The following is a 16,515-nucleotide window of genomic DNA, read 5'->3' on the forward strand; positions in this document are numbered from 1 at the left end:
TTTAGTGCACGCATATTTATTGGGATAATACATAGACTTAGTTCTCATTAACATAGTGGTGGTTTGAACCGAAGACTTAAGCAAATAAATGCCAGGTTGAGGGTCAGCAACTTCTGTATCAGCAGCAGGTGACAAATCTGATATTATACTGACTTCGCATAATTGATATGACAGTGATACACTAGATACGCCATTTATAATGTTTGGAATTCATGTATAAAAGTGTTGCCACATGTTAACACTTTTATATAAATGGCTCTTTCCACGCAACCAAAAGTGCCCCACAAAACAAATTTTCCCTTTTGTTGCAAAACTGTAAACTTTGACCCACTGCCACTAGAGCTATGCTTGTCATCCCATAATGTACAACTTTTCTAAATTCATCTTTCTCATGAAGATAGCCAAGTTGCTGAAATTGCAATTGAGCAATCTCAATTAAGCAATCCTAAACACATTTTTCTTGGGTGTAAGCTTCACTAAACACAGTAGGACTTACTTACTTACATACTTGTAAACATACATATGCTGAATATCTGTCATAATACATTTTAATGTAATTTGGTGTGATTGAAGGAATAGATGTTACAAGGCATCATGTTGGTTTATTTTTAAAAAAATGTTAATGTTAATAAAATAAATCAATTGATTCAGTTTGGTAAGCTGACTGAGGAAGTACATGTTCCTTTTTGGGGGGAACTGATAGGCTCTTTAACATGTCATTCATGAAATGAGCTCAATATTTTGATAGACGTTCCAGCTTTGATTATGGCTTTGACTTTGTTGCATCTTTTATGCATCTGTGTAAGACTGATCATACATATTGAGTAGAGTATGTAAAATATGAACAGCTCTGATAACTTGAACCGTGACTCAGTGCTCCTCTGACTAATATTCTTAGTGGGAGAACAAACTGTTATTCGGAGCGTTCCCATTGCCTCAATAATTAAGGAGAAGAAAATTACCATCCAGAACCAGCTTCAACAAAGCATGCAGGAAGGGCTACAAATTACCTCTGCTGTGTTTCAGGTAAAATAAAGCTGCTTAAAGTTCATAGTTTGTTGGTTTTTTTGGAACACTCTTACTTCCTTCTGCATGTTATATTTACAATATCACCAATTCCAAAATAAATCAACTCTCATGTCCCTGAACTTTCCACTAAGAAAGTCTGCATATAAAGGCCACAATCAAACACAATTTTAAAAAATGGAGGCAGCCAATGTTGTTGTTGTCATGTTTGTTCTTTAAAATAAATAAAAAGTGTTGTTGTTTTAAAAAAACTCCCACACAATTAAGTTAACCTAAGCCCTGTTAGTTTAACTAAGGTTTTAAGGGTTTATTATTGTTAACTACCTTGGACATCTTCTGTAGAAAGGCAGAGTATGAATTAATTCAACTGAAAAGAGAGATCATCTTTAAAAAATGGAAACCATTACAACTATAATAGTTTTTCCTAGGAGCATTCCTTTTAAGGGCCACATCTGGAAAAATAAGCAACTGATGTTGGCACCACAAAATACTCATTTTGCAGAAGAAAACTGGTGATGCTCAGATTTCTCCCACTGCAACAGACAAAACTCAAAAACAAATAAAACACAGATCCAAAAAAAGCAAGCACACTCCCCTCACAGCACCAGTGCAAGGCAGATATCTGAGGGCACCATGTTTGGTGACCCCAGGTCTAGGTACACTAGGCAGATGTACCAAGAACACTATTTTAATCTTTGTCACTCAATGCATCTGCCTCAAATTTATGACAGAAATGTAAAGTAGGCTTTCTTAGCAAGGTCACGATCTGGACAATTTTTATGCAACATTGGATGTCATTTTCATAAATTAATAAAGTGCCATCGCCTTCATTTAAAAATAGGTTGCCCATGACTTGTTCATAGTACAATAGAGAACTTAAGCAAAATGCCCATTAAAGAGTGAAAGTATATATGGAATGTATCCATAAACCTGGGCCATAGTTCTGTGGGGTCATGAGTTACTGTACCTGACTTCTGTTTGCCCACTTTCAGTATTGCCTATTTATTTCCAGGCCTTTTAAGCATGGCAGTTTTTGCCTTCCCTTAGTATTGAAGCACCTTGGTTACAAGACATGCATATAGGCCAGGGGATGCAGTGCCAGTCTCATAAGCAGCTTCTGTAGGAAGGAGCATTTGGGAGAGTCCTGTTCCAGGTTCCCCAAACATACTCTATTATCCTCCACTCTGTCTCAGCTTTCTGATCATAGCTGTCAACTTACAGATTTGAAAATAAGGGACCTGCAGCCTCACCTGTTCCAGGCACTCCAGTCTTTCTGTCCTCCTGCAGTCTGGTCAAACTCATGCTGGTAGCTTCGAGAACACTGTCCAACCAACTTTGTAACCAGAGGTTCAACTGAATAGAATCTGAATCACATGCACCACAAGGCCTATGCAGCCTCAACTCAAGATGGCTCCCCTGCCTGGCTTTGCACTGCAAAGTTTGCAGCAGCACATGCAACAAAATGGCGACCAGCATTCAAAAAAATCCTCAGCTTGCATTAACTAGCCACACACATGGCATGCAAGCTCCACCCTCCAGTCGTTCTTAGACTTCTTATTAGGTGAGCAACACAGCCAAGCAACACAGTTGGAGCCTCCCTCCTCCCTGGCCGGCAGGGAGGGAGGGAGAGGAGGTGCTTCCTTTGAAATTTAAGGGACATTTAAGGGACATCCATCAATAAGGGACAGCAGCAGAACATGGCGCTGGAATAAGGGACTGTCCCTTCAAATAAGGGACACTTGACAGCTATGTTTCTGATGGCATTTACCCTGCCCATATTTCCAAAGCATTTCAAGAGAAGATGGACAGGCTTGCAAACAGTGGGACAATATTATGGAAAATAGTTTGTCATTTTGCTCAAATGTTGAGTCTGTTCAACATAAATGTGACACTGATTAATCTTAATTGCTTTTCAAACAAAATAGCATAGAAATCCTCTGCCTCATTTTAATGCTTGTATTTTCTTCTCTTTGTTTTCATGAGACAAACCAAAATGACACCTTCAACTTATACCATTCCACATAGTGTTGTTGTTTTTAAATAAATACATACAGTGTGTTGGAATAATAATAATAATAATAATAATAATAATAATAATAATAATAATAATTTATTTATACCCCACCCATCCAGCTGGGTTTCCCCAGCCACTCTGGGTGGCTCCCAACAGATTGAAAACAGAATAAAATATCCAACATTAAAAACTTCCCTAAACATTTAAAAACTTCCCTATTAGTATTATTGTCAAAACTCCTGTATGATTTTCTTTGATGTTATACATTTCCTTTTGTCTTTTCTAATTTGTAAGCAATGCATTACAAAAATGACTTAATTAACCATAAAGTTGATATAAATTGCTTCATAAATCAGTAATACTATTTTATAATAATATTTCATAATATTTTAGAAACTTTGATTTTATATTTCTTATATTTTATTTTACCTTTTATTTTTAATTCATTGCATCTTTTTTATACATAGCTGATTAAGGTAGCTTTTGATGAAGAAGTGGGCCCTGAAGTTGTAGAGATATTTAAGAAACAGCTAATGAAGTTTCGCTACCCCCAGTCCATCTTTAGCACTTTTGCTTTTGCAGCTGGTCAAACTGCACCTCAGCTAATCTTACCAAAGCAAAAAGAAAAGAACACTTCCTTTCGGTAAGGAATGGTCCCTTTTTGTATGTTTGCTTCTTTCTTATAAATACTGTTCTACATTATTAGTTTCAAAAAGGGTTATGCAACGGAGTTATATTTAAGAAGTTTTAAAATCACGCTTATGGCATGATTTAGTAAAGGAGATGCTGCAATATATGTGAAAATTGCATAATAATTATAATTATTATATGCAACATTATGATCATTAAGGTGGGATTTTCTGTATTTCTTGCTCCCAAATCACCTCACCAAATCTTCCTGTTGGTGAGAGAGGGACCTGCATCATGAAAATATGCCTCTGATTATTTGTGAAATACAAAGATTGAGAACATGCTGCAACAAAAAACCCTTTCATGTACAATATTCATTAGAAGGCATGGGATCACATCTATACTTTGTATATATTCCACACATTTCTCTAGTGGCTGTTGGAGAGGAAGTTCCTAGAAGGGATAATGTCCAGTTTTCCTCTTTCAACCACGATACAGATATTTTGCTTCTTTTCTAAATTGTAGCACTCTTTCAAAAACAATTGTAAAAGGAGCAAAACGTGCAGGGAAGATGACAATTGGCCGACAGTACCTACTAAAGAAGAAAACGGGGACAATTGCGGAAGAAAGAGTGAATCGTCCTGGGTGGAATGAGGAGGATGATCTATCAGGTAGGAAAACTTTAGAGGGGCTTTTCTGTAAATATCTGAATTCAGCTAATGTATTACACTCTTCAGTGTACTTGCTTCACTAAATATTAAGATAGTAAAATAATACAACTTTAGTTTCAGATGACAGTGAAATGCACACTAGTGCTACTTTGAAAGCATCAGAGAAATCAACTATGGAACAGCTAGTGGAAAGAGCTTGTTTTAGAGATTATCAACGCTTGGGATTGGGAACTATCAGTAATAGCTCTTCTCGCTCAAAAACAGAGTACTTTCGAATAACGGCCTTGAACAGGATGTATTCTCTTTGCAGAAGGTGAGCCAACTTTCTTGTCGTAATTATTAAAACCACAACCCACAAAATACATTCCAAATGGCATTGCGTTTTGACAAATATTACAAAGCCTTCTTGAGGTGAAATATTTTTAATTCTAGAAGGGAAGGGTTGTAGCTCTTGCTTTGCAATCCCTGGCATTTCCAGGTAGGGCTGGCAAACACTTCTGTCTGAAATTCTGCCAGTCAGTGTACACAATAGTTAGCTAGATGGAATAATAGTCCAACACAGTATTTACTTACATTACATGCCATGACTTCTCACTAATGGCCTTCAAGGTGCTTTTGGCCAAACTACACCCCCCCCCATAACAATCTGGTTCTGAGCCCCAATCTTACTCATTTGAGGTGGAGCAAACGCAGGTGGCGCTGTGGGTTAAAGCCTCAGCGCCTAGGGCTTGCCGATCGAAAGGTCGGCGGTTCGAATCCCTGTGGCGGGGTGCGCTCCCGCTGCTCGGTCCCAGCGCCTGCCAACCTAGCAGTTCGAAAGCACCTCCGGTGCAAGTAGATAAATAGGGACCGCTTACCAGCGGGAAGGTAAACGGCGTTTCCGTGTGCGGCTCTGGCTCGCCAGAGCAGCGATGTCACGCTGGCCACGTGACCCGGAAGTGTCTCCGGACAGCGCTGGCCCCTGGCCTCTTGAGTGAGATGGGCGCACAACCCCAGAGTCTGTCAAGACTGGCCCGTACGGGCAGGGGTACCTTTACCTTTACGTTAAACTCCTAATGACTTCATATAGATTCTGATTAGTATTGGGGACAAAATGGTGTACCATGGCACTCCAAAGTGTAAATACAGAAGGCTGAAGAACAGTCACCCTATGCTAATCTCTGGACATGACCTTGTAACAGAGCCACCATAATAAAGTGCCACTATGCCCATCCACAGAGTTGGTCCAGAAGAATACCAGTACAGGCCTGAACCCTGGCCTGAACCCAGAGTGGAATGGATCCAGATAATCAGTCTCATTCAATAATGTCTGCAGTTCTGCCACAATCCTCTCAATTATCCTCCTCCCCCACCCCAAGAAATATTTGAAACTGGGTAATAGTTGTTACAATTGATTGGATCCAGTGCCTGCTTTTTCAGTAGTGGCTGCACCATCGTCTCCTTTAGGGCGGAAGTCACTTCCACCGTTATGCAACGAAGCATTGAGCACACCCCTGACCCACCAATTCAAGACCCCCAAGCAGAATGTCACCAGTCACAATGGGCAGCGATCCAGAGGACACATAGTTGGATACAGCCCTGCAAGTACCTCACCCATATCAACAGGCTGCACAAGCTGAAATTGATCCCCCAAACACTGGACACTTCAGCTGGAACTGGAACAGTTATTGTAGCAATTAAATTGCTCTCAAGTTGATTGACTTAATCGTCAAAATGATGAGCCAGAGTCTCATCCCCACCAATTAGCAAGACCAGATTCTGGATTCTCCTGAAAAAGCTGTGCTGGATGGAAGCAATATGCTTCTGCACCTAAGAAAACAGAATTTGCAGGAAATAGAAATTGTGCCAATCCTGCAGGTAGCTAATAAAAGCATTTGGTTTATCATTTGGTGTTTTCATTGTTGAATATAAAATGCTATTCTGCTATTTTATTTTATTTATTGCTATTTTGCTCTAGGTGGTTTGCCTGTTGGTGTCTATAAAAGCTATATAGTTGGTTCACCTTAAAATACATATACACATTTGTAAGTTTGTATAGAATTGTGGAATATGGAATTGTGGAAGAGTTGGGGAAGGTTTAGAGGGTGGGGTGTTACTAGACAGCAAGCCACTATCTTTCTGCAGTTGCCAGAGTCTACCCAGCCTCTTTGATAGCCTTTTAGAGACCTAGAGTTTCCCAACCACAAGGCTTTAAAGCCCACATGTGCTTCGAGGGGCTAGCAGTGTTCATCAGTAACAAAAGTTGAACAGATCTGTTTTTGTCCTTTCAGGTCTCTATAAACAGGCTGTTTATTGAGCATTCATAGATTTTGTTTGCACAAGGTTTGCAGGGAGGTTCCATGACATCAACTATGTATTGAGCACTCTTTCTGATTTGAATCAAAGAAGGAAAGTTATACGAGGTTGCATCAAACGATTGCTATTCTACAATTTATAGTGCATTTTCCCTTCACTTTTCTTAGAAGTGTGTGTGGGGGGGTGTCAAATGAATTTTGCAGTCAGCCCTGGGAATTTATTTTTCAGAAACATAAGAGCTTCACTTTCCTTAATGTCATACAAGACCATACTATGCATTTCTCAAAACCGGGAAATATTCATATAGATTAGAAATGTAATTTTTAATCATCTTAACTTTTATGTAAATGACTTTAGACACGTGTTCAAATTCACCTTATTTAAAAACATCCGGAGTCCCTGGAATCTTTTCTCTTTCGGCCAGGGTTGGAGTAGAATCTGAAGCAGCTGCATTTCTTTGTTAACTTACTCTATTTTTTAAATAAATTATATAACTAGCAGTTTGCTTACTATCATTTCAGAGCTGTTTAAATGGATTTTGATGCAAGCCAGAGTTGGTTCCTTGTCAGAGCCAAAGTACTGGCAGTGTTTAGTGTGTTAAATTAGAGCATCTAAACATTCTTGCTCATAAAAAGTAAGTGCCTGTAAACAATCAGTCTAGGACAAGTATGAGATGTACCATGCTGTTTCTTTCTGTGTTGCTGTAGTGACCCCCTTACTGCTTTCAAAGGAACTATTTAATAACACTTAATCTTAAAATGTAATATAATAACATGTTAAGGATCGTGCTGTGAATAATTTATGTTGTTGGAAAGTATCCGCAGGCTTCCTCATTTTCACTTGCCATGGCAAGTGTGCCACCTTCCTCTGGTAAACATGATGAATGATAAAAGCCTTCTTTCTGGCAGTTGTGCTGTAATCTCTGCCCTCTCGCCCAGCTCTTAAGATTGAGAAGAAGGCTGTGGGCTGTTTGGCAGCTGCTGCTTGACTAAGGCACCCAAATACAAACCATCAAGCCCTCCAAAAGTTGGAAGGGCGTCTTTCTTGGCTCTGGCTAGCCAGAGATGCTCAGAGTGATAGCAGCAAAACTTGCAGGAGAAGAGGGAGAGGGAAAAACAGAAACCTGGCAACCCCTGTGTTTGGCTTTACTATCAAGCCTCATCAAAAACCATATCAACTGTTTGTATCCATCAACGATAAAATGATCAAGGAAGAAAATAATAAGTAAACCACTTCATGTGCTGGGATAAATTATTAGTTATTTGAATTAATTTGTGTACAGTACAATTGCATATTGCGCAAGGTTCAGTTCCAAGAGTTCCTTGTACAGTGGTACCTCAGATTACATACGCTTCAGGTTACATATGCTTCAGGCTACAGACTCAGCTAACCCAGAAATAGTACCTCGGGTTAAGAACTTTGCTTCAGGTTGAGAACAGAAATCGTGCTCCGGTGGTGCGGCAGCAGTGGGAGGCCCCATTAGCTAAAGTGGTGCTTCAGGTTAAGAACAGTTTCAGGTTAAGAACGGACCTCTGGAACGAATTAAGTATGTAACCAGAGGTACTACATGAAAATCATGTATACCCAAACCCTTGGCTCCACCCAATGGCTAACAGGTGAGGGGTAGAGAGAATCCCCCATACTCCCAGAGCCTGTTTGCCATGCAGGCCTTGCCCAGCAAGCAAAGTGGAGAGCTTAAAAGCTCTTTTCACACTGGGTAACCCAAAACTGCTCAGTGCACAAACCTAGAGGCTAGGGATGGTTGTGCAAGAACTCTGATGACCCCACAATATTGGGTTATCCAGTGCATAACGAGCTCTCTGTCTTGTTTGAGGTGCAATGTCTGCTCAGTGCACCATCTCTGGGATGCTCATGTGAGACTTCACAGGATGGCAGATGGCAGACCTGGTGCAAGAAGAGCTTTTAAACTCTCCACCTTGCTTGGATTTAACTTGAAGTTTCAACCAGCCTGCTTCCATCTGTGTATACAGTGGTGCCCCGCAAGACGAATGCCTCGCAAGACGGAAAACCCGCAAGACGAAAGGGTTTTCCGTTTGCGAGTTGCTTCGCAAGACGAATTTCCCTATGGGCTTGCTTCGCAAGAAGAAAGCCCATAGGGAAATCTCCGGGGACCTCTTTTAAATGCTGGTGGTGGGGAGCAAAGCCTTTCCCCCCCCTCCGGCCTTCAGAAGAGGTCCAGGAAGGCCGAAAGGCTTTGCTCCCCACCACCAGCATTTTAAAAGCAGTCCGGGATAGCAGGGAAGCGCTTCCCGCTATCCCGGACGGCTTTTGAAGGCAGTCGGGGGGAGCAAAGACTTTTGCCCCCCGCCGGCCTTCAGAAGAGGTCCAGGACCTCTTCTGAAGGCTGGCGGGGGGCAAAAGTCTTTGTCCCCCCTGCCTGCCTTCCCGGGGGCTTTTAAATCGCCCCGGGACAGCGGAGAAGTCCTCCGCTGTCCCGGGGTTTTTAAAAATGCTGGCGGGCGGCAGCGAAGGCTTCTCCGCTGTCCCGGGGCGATTTAAAAGCCCCCGGGAAGGCAGGCAGGGGGGACAAAGACTTTTGCCCCCCGCCAGCCTTCAGAAGAGGTCCTGGACCTCTTCTGAAGGCCGGCGGGGGGCGAAAGTCTTTGCTCCCCCCCGCCTGCCTTCAAAAGCCATCCGGGATAGCGGAGAAACACGCTGCGTTTCTCCACTCTCTCAGGAAGGCAGGCAGGGGGGACAAAGACTTTCGCCCCCCATTGGCCTTCAGAAGAGGTCCCGGGGTTTTTTAAAATGCTGGCGGGCGGCAGCGAAGGCTTCGCTGCCGCCCGCCAGCATTTTAAGATCGCCCCGGACAGCGGAGAAGTCCTCCGCTGTCCCGGGGTTTTTTAAAATGCTGGGGGTGGGAAGAAAAGCCCTTGTCCCCCCCCCCAGCCTTCAGAAGAGGTCGGGGGACCGACTGTTCCCGTACCTGGTCTGAAGGCGGTTTCCATAGGAACGCATTAATTGATTTTCAATGCATTCCTATGGGAAACCGTGCTTCGCAAGACGAAAAACTCGCAAGAAGAAAAAACTTGCGGAACGAATTAATTTCGTCTTGTGAGGCACCACTGTAGTTGAAATCATGCAAGTTAAATCTATGTAAGATGTGATCATACTGTACTTTAAATGTGAGCTGTAAATATAAAAATAAATTAATATAGAACTTGATAAATTCTGATGTTATCATTTCTATTCAATATGCCAATTTTTACAGTTCAGCTCCATAGGGACCTACCTCATTGTAAAATAATAAAAGCAACAATAATAAAATAATAAAAGCATAAAACCAGGAAGAGTCAATATGAAAAAGGGAATTAAAACAACTCAAAAGCCTCATAGGACAGAAATGTTTTAATTCCTTTTAAAAAGGATCCCTCACAGGAGGGAATACCACAACTGGGAAGGAAGGCATTACTATTTATAGGTGAAGGTTTTGCCTCTGTTAGTGATGGGACAGGCAAAAGAGACCTTTGTATGCTGAGAAACAAAATAATGTGTCGTAAACATTTCAAAAACAATGTTCTTTAATTATATCCCTAAATGATGTAGCAAAGAAAGTTATTCATTTTGACAATGCGATCAATAAAATTATAAAGGGAAGTTGGATGCTTTGCTTTAATCTTGTTATTCCCCTCTTCTTCTGGATCATTGGAGATGGCTCAAGTGGGTAGAACTGGAGCTAGATTTAGAAATGCAAACTTGGCTAACATGATTGGTGGGTTTTGAATTCACACAGTATCTGATTAACTGAAACATTTGGAATAAGTAAGAAGTGTTCCTCAATCACATCTGTTTTCCTTGTAGCCTGGTACCACAGCTTGGCTTATCTGAACCATCTAATTCTCTCTCCTCCCCCTTCTTATTGATTTAGCTATCCAGGGCTACTAGTGGTACCTCAGTGTGTGCAGGACAGCAGCCTGCAGAGAGTAGCTCGCTGTTACAGACACAATCGCTTGCCAGTGGTCTGTTGGAAAAACTCAAAAACCAGCACACTTCTGCTTCGAGCCGGTGGCTTTCATGGCAAAGGAGTTGCTGGCCTTTTCAAATCTCAAAATACACAAACATCAGGTGAGTGCATGTTTCACTTCCAGGATATTTTGTGGGAAAGAAGTGTCTTCAATATAAGTTTACGCTGTCTGCTTTTTATTATGTTTTTCTAGTTTTTGTCTTCCCAAAATAATGCTCCATGGTATCATAGTGGGTGCCAGCCATGGAATTTAACATTTAGGGCAGTATTCAACTCCTTTGGGTCATCAGTGAAGATTTCCACTTGTGCAACAAGGCTTCCTTCCCCAATGTACACCCCATGCTTTGTCCAGATCTGCTCTAGAGGGTGGGACAACTTCTGGAAAGATTTATGAGTCACACTGTGAAAGTGGGGAGTCCCATCGTACAAGTGTAAAAACAAGAGACTTACATTGGACACAAACCATTATAAATACAGGGCCATCTCTTGTATTTCTCCCCTTCTCTCTGAAACATTGCAAATATTTGCATTGGGGCTGATAATTGAAATAAAAATACTTAGGAGCATAATGGAATGAATGATGGGTTGAATTGCTTATGCCTTCTTGTGAACTTCCTTCTGAAGTGTCTTAGAGAAACCACCATCAGGAAGTGGATACTAGAGGTCATGTACATTTACTAAAATGTTCATCAAACAAGAGTACCATGTTGTCATGGAATTATGTGGATACCAGTGCCCACCCCCCTGGTGCCCTTTAGATATATTGGACTCCAGCTCCCATCAGCCGCCGGTGCTCAAGAATAATTGTGGCTGTAATCTAAAGCACCAAAAGAGCTCTAGGTTGGGGAAGGCTGCTCTGCAGTATCACTCCAGTAAGCAGCATACAGAATGCTTCTCATTCACTAGAATCTGAGGGGTGGAGGCATGCTGCGGCCTCATCTGGCATTCCCCTGGGGTACAAAATTCCTGTTCTGCCTTTGTGAGGCACAGAGCCAACATGGAGATGAACCTCAGAGTTCATCTAATTTGGAAAGGAGGGAAAGGGCTTATTCCTGAGATAAACATTGGTGTTGCTGGCCTGCCTGAACAACTTGCCCTATGGAATTTCTGAAGAGGACAGTGGATAGAATAATTCATAGTTATGCACAAGTTACATAAGCGGTGAATCATTCAAGAGTTCATGATGAGGATAGATGTTCATGGCTTAAATACTTCAGCATAATCCTATGAATGGCATACTACTTTGTGTGAGTTTGTAAGTAAAATACATACACACAATAAATGAATTTTCCACAGTGGCTCAGCAAATAATCTACAAAGCATAGCTGTGCAAGTTTGTGTGGGTGTGTACTAGTATCTACTTTCAGTATTTTAAAATACTAGATTACATTACTCCTTAAGCTTAACTACAAGAGTTGCGCAATTTGCAAAAATAAAACATAGCAGCAGAGGTAGAATTTTGGTTTACCCCAATAGAAAACCACCGTACTAAAATCACATCATGTGTAGTCCAAAGTTTGGTGGTTACATAAACAGAATTATTCACAAATAGAGACTGCCCCCTTCTCTGCACTGTTTGGGGGGCCTCAATGAGTGGGCTCACAGGAGAAGGGGGAAAACGGGGAAAGAGGCAAAGTTTTAAAATGGGAGAATAGGAATGGGGAAGGAAACAAGTGTAAAAGGGGCCTGGGGTAAAAGGGGTCTGCCTCTAAGAACAAAACTAGTTGTGGAAAAATAAAATGGGTGAGAGCCTCATATGAGGACAACTGTAAAAAGAAGGGTATTTTCATGAAGTAAGCAAACATCTTCTTCTCTTCAGAAATCTAAGTTCCAGACACCAGACTCAGTCTTTGCCTGTATTTTTTGCAACCCTATTAATGAGCTATACCCAGGAAGTATTTTGGGAGTAGCTTTCATCATAGCAAAAGTGACATTCATCATCAGCATGTTATCCTTATTAATATGAGCAGACATGTTTTTATACATGAAAAGGAAAGAAATTGCCTCCATAGCCATAAAGGAAACTATATATGGGGGCATGTTAAGTAAACGTCCATAATGAGCTTTTTAAAGGTAAAGGGACCCCTGACCATTAGGTCCAGTCGTGACCGACTCTGGGGTTGCGGCTCTCATCTCGCTTTATTGGCCGAGGGAGCCGGTGTACAGCTTCTGGGTCATGTGGCCAGCATGACTAAGCCGCTTCTGGCGAACCAGAGCAGCGCACGGAAACGCCATTTACCTTCCTGCTATAAAGCGGTACCTATTTATCTACTTGCACTTTGACGTCTTTTCGAACTGCTAGGTTGGCAGGAGCAGGGACCAAGCAACGGGAGCTCACCCCATCTTAGAGACAGCAAAAAACCAACAAGAAACAAAGCAGCCCCAGACTCCTCTCCAGGAACATGCACATTAATGTGGTCCTTGTAAGCCATAGTTTGGCATGTAAACAGGTCTGTTTTAATGGGAGAGTGATCCTGATATTCTGAAATCAAAATTATTGCCACTGGAATTTATTCTTTATATATTATACTTGTGATCACAGAAGGATAATATGTACTTCCCATTGATACTTGGAGGTAGGTTGGTGATCAATAGTTTAATCAAATTTTATTTGTTGGGTTTTATTTTTAATGCCAGAATATATTTACCATTTTCTCAACATTCTTTATCATGTCTGATCTTAGGAGTAATATTCAGCTATCTAAATAAGAGCATACAGTGGGTAATGCTTTCACTTCAATGACATGAAATATGCTGTATAAAGAATCAATATAATTTATTCCCTCCTTTGTTTGCATAGCTCCTACATCACTAGAATCATCAAACAGCATAGAACAAGAAAAATACCTTCAAGCCTTACTGAATGCAATTTCTGTCCATTGTAAAATGAATGGCAATACTCTCACTGTCAGGCCAACAATTGCTTTGTCTCCAGGTAATGTTATGCTTTTATATAGCTATGCTAAATGTAAGACCAGTCTGACTGTGTTATTATTTATTTTGTTTTGTTTCCTAGTTTTATCTCTATATTCTCTCAGTGTGCCATTGTCTGAATGGTTCACTGTCCACATAGATGATCTGTCTGGTTTTTGCATGTTTTCTGCATATAAATTTTTCAGGGTAAATTCAAAAGTAAAATGACTTGACTTAAGCAGAATTGTTAATCAATGAAATTCTATTCCATATAGGTGGAAAAAATGTACAGTGCTTATATCAAACTATTAGAAATTTATGCTGAAGAAATTGATTACTTTTCGTTCTCTAACAAACATAGGAATAGGGTTTTTTTTAAGCAAAGAGACTAAAATGTAATAAGCTTTTTGTAGATAGGTCTTGATGAAGTCATTAAGAAATGCATTAATATTCTATTTCAGTTGTCATGTGATGAAACCTGATAGGGTTCATGCAAAGGTAAAAGCTGCTGTCTTAGACACAGGAGCATGCAACTTGCCAAGTATGTCCATTTGGCTTAATCAGTTGGTGAAATCAAGTGTATCTAAATTCTGGCTTTTCTCATAACATAACACCATCACCAAATTGTGCATGCCTTGCTTCATTTGTTGTTAAATACTTTGATTGTGTTAGCCATGCCTAACCTTCTGTGATGCTGCAAATGTATACTTTTTTAATTATGTGTAATGTCTCTTAAATGTTGTAAACTAGCAACAATTAGATATATAAGTCATAAAAAGAACATTTCTGTGTAATTTTTTAAAATACCTCTTGGGCCTCAGGTCAGGATAACAAATAGGTAATGTCATCTTGCATGATACTGTACTTTTAATCTCTCCATTCTTTTTGACTGACTTTAGGCACTGAAAGGAGGGCTTCAAGAATGTCCACTGTGTTTAAGCAGGTAGTGCCAGGACAGTTGGATGTAAATCTATCCAATAGCTTTGCCCGAGGAGGTTAGTAAGACTAGTTCAAAGCCTACACGGGGATGTAATATGAAAATAATGGTAACATTTGAGGAATTGCTATTGCGTTATCCTTCTGTTTATCAGTATATACCAAATACTACCAACTAGTCTACCAAACTCCACCTGATCCACTTTTGAGAACAGGCTTACCCTTGCTGAAATAGAAACTGCACATGCAAATGGATATGCATGTGGTTCTTGGGATTGGATTCCTGCAGCCAGCACCCAAGAGCTGTGCATGCAAATTCTGTTCACTAGACGGGGGCTATGCTCTTTAGCAGATGATGGGTGCCACCAATCCTGTCTTGTGGGTGGAAAATTAACTGAGCCCATGGAGTCATTTACACACACAGAACCTATCACACTGGCAGCGGCAGCGGCAACTGTTTAACAGGCTGGTATGGCCATGCAAATATGTGCACACACACTTCTGCAATATGTGGATATCTCCAAGCCAGTGTTTCCACTTCAGATAATAGTTGTAAATACTACTGGGCTTCAGGCAGTTGTAGCTTCTAATTGGTCCATAAGGTAGCTCAAAGGTGAATTGTGAAGAGTATTGCTTTATTTCAGTTACTTATATCACAAAAATAACGTATGAACAAACTTGTAATGATGAAGTAAAAATTACTTTTCAACTATATTATTATTATTATTATTATTATTATTATTATTATACACCAATAATTATTAAACACCAATAATTATCTTCATTTACAACCTATATTGATCACTTTGAATTGTATCATGGCCAGTCCAGATTCTCACTTAACTGAGGCTGTGCAGTCAGCAGAGTGTTTAAGTGTAAATATTCCTCTGCATAAAGTGATACATGCAGAAGCTGAAGGAGTATGCTTGTCAGTCTTGAACGTGGTGATATAGAATAACCAGAACTGGAGTATTAAGTACTGAGAAGAGTGACACTTTAAATCTGAAGTTAAATATATCTGCACAGGTATCATTGGAAAATCATGTTCTAGCAACTAATAGATTTAGAAACTAATAGAAATTATGTTTTAAAATGTAATACACCCTTAGCAATGAAGTGAGAGTAGAATTTGTAATGCTTTGTATTACTGGTTATATACTGTGGAAAAGTAATGAAGGTGCTGAATTGTGAAGACAGTAGTCTGTCTAGAGGCTCACTTCATTGCCCAATTACTCCAGAGTTCTTGAATTTAAGGCAGGTTTATCTGTTGACTACAATATGACTAATGTTCTGGACTGAAAAATGACAGTACCAATTGAACTGCATTAAATTGAGAAAGCAAGGTGGGATTGTGCACAAGTACATGGGTGTGTTTTACACTGGTCATTAGCAAGGCCTATTAGTGTATCACTTGAGTTTATGAAACAGTTTGTATGTTACACTAAATCATGGCTTAGCAATAAGTGGACCTTCAGAAGTCTAAGCAAGCCATCAGGCTCTCATGCTGCCAGGAGCATTTCAAAGAATCTGTACTTAAGTGTTATATGTTAACTAGGAACCTTTAAAGCCTAGTTGCTAAACAAGCGAACTTCATAGTGCATCATTTGAATTTTGCTTGTCTAGCAATTAACTACTGTTTGTTTTAAACTAGGATTCCTAAATCACTCACCTACCTATTTTGAAACTGAAATTTTTGGAGGAGGAAAGATGAGGAGAGCACATGAGCCCAACATTTTGCTCAGTTTTCTGTGGCATATCTGTGGTTAACCATGGTTTAGAGCTGCATGCTAGCTAGTTTAGCACAAAGGGCGTATAATATAGAAGGGTTCTTGTACTGTGCCTACAGAGAAAGAATCTATGAATAAAATACCACAATTCTTTTGGAAGCTAGTCAGTGGCAACACTCTAAACCTGAAAGCCTCTGTCTAGGAGTAATTGTCAGTCACAGAGATCTTCCAGCATTGCCGTCATATAACTTGAGAACCAGATCATATGTAACAGTGGCAGGAAATGAACATGGTGGGAAGAATAATAACTCACCCCTG

The 16,515-nt window shown here is 40.4% G+C and overlaps 1 protein-coding gene across 3 annotated transcripts in view; it reads left to right on the plus strand.

Annotated features, from left to right (window-relative positions):
* The window catches only part of SBF2 (SET binding factor 2), a 238,717-nt gene that overhangs the window by 198,423 nt on the left and 23,779 nt on the right, over positions 1–16,515 (plus strand). For 2 of the 3 annotated variants that reach the window (XM_083724282.1, XM_083724284.1), the window contains 7 exons: positions 899–1,026; positions 3,508–3,683; positions 4,196–4,341; positions 4,456–4,654; positions 10,526–10,722; positions 13,422–13,556; positions 14,434–14,529. In XM_083724282.1, coding sequence (XP_083580408.1) covers positions 899–1,026; positions 3,508–3,683; positions 4,196–4,341; positions 4,456–4,654; positions 10,526–10,722; positions 13,422–13,556; positions 14,434–14,529 — 1,077 coding nt within the window. The remainder of the gene's footprint in view (positions 1–898; positions 1,027–3,507; positions 3,684–4,195; positions 4,342–4,455; positions 4,655–10,525; positions 10,723–13,421; positions 13,557–14,433; positions 14,530–16,515) is intronic. The other variant, XM_083724283.1, reaches the window with a different exon arrangement.

Source organism: Podarcis gaigeae, assembly GCF_964106915.1.
Source record: "Podarcis gaigeae genome assembly, chromosome: 1".
Lineage (NCBI taxonomy): Eukaryota > Metazoa > Chordata > Lepidosauria > Squamata > Lacertidae > Podarcis > Podarcis gaigeae.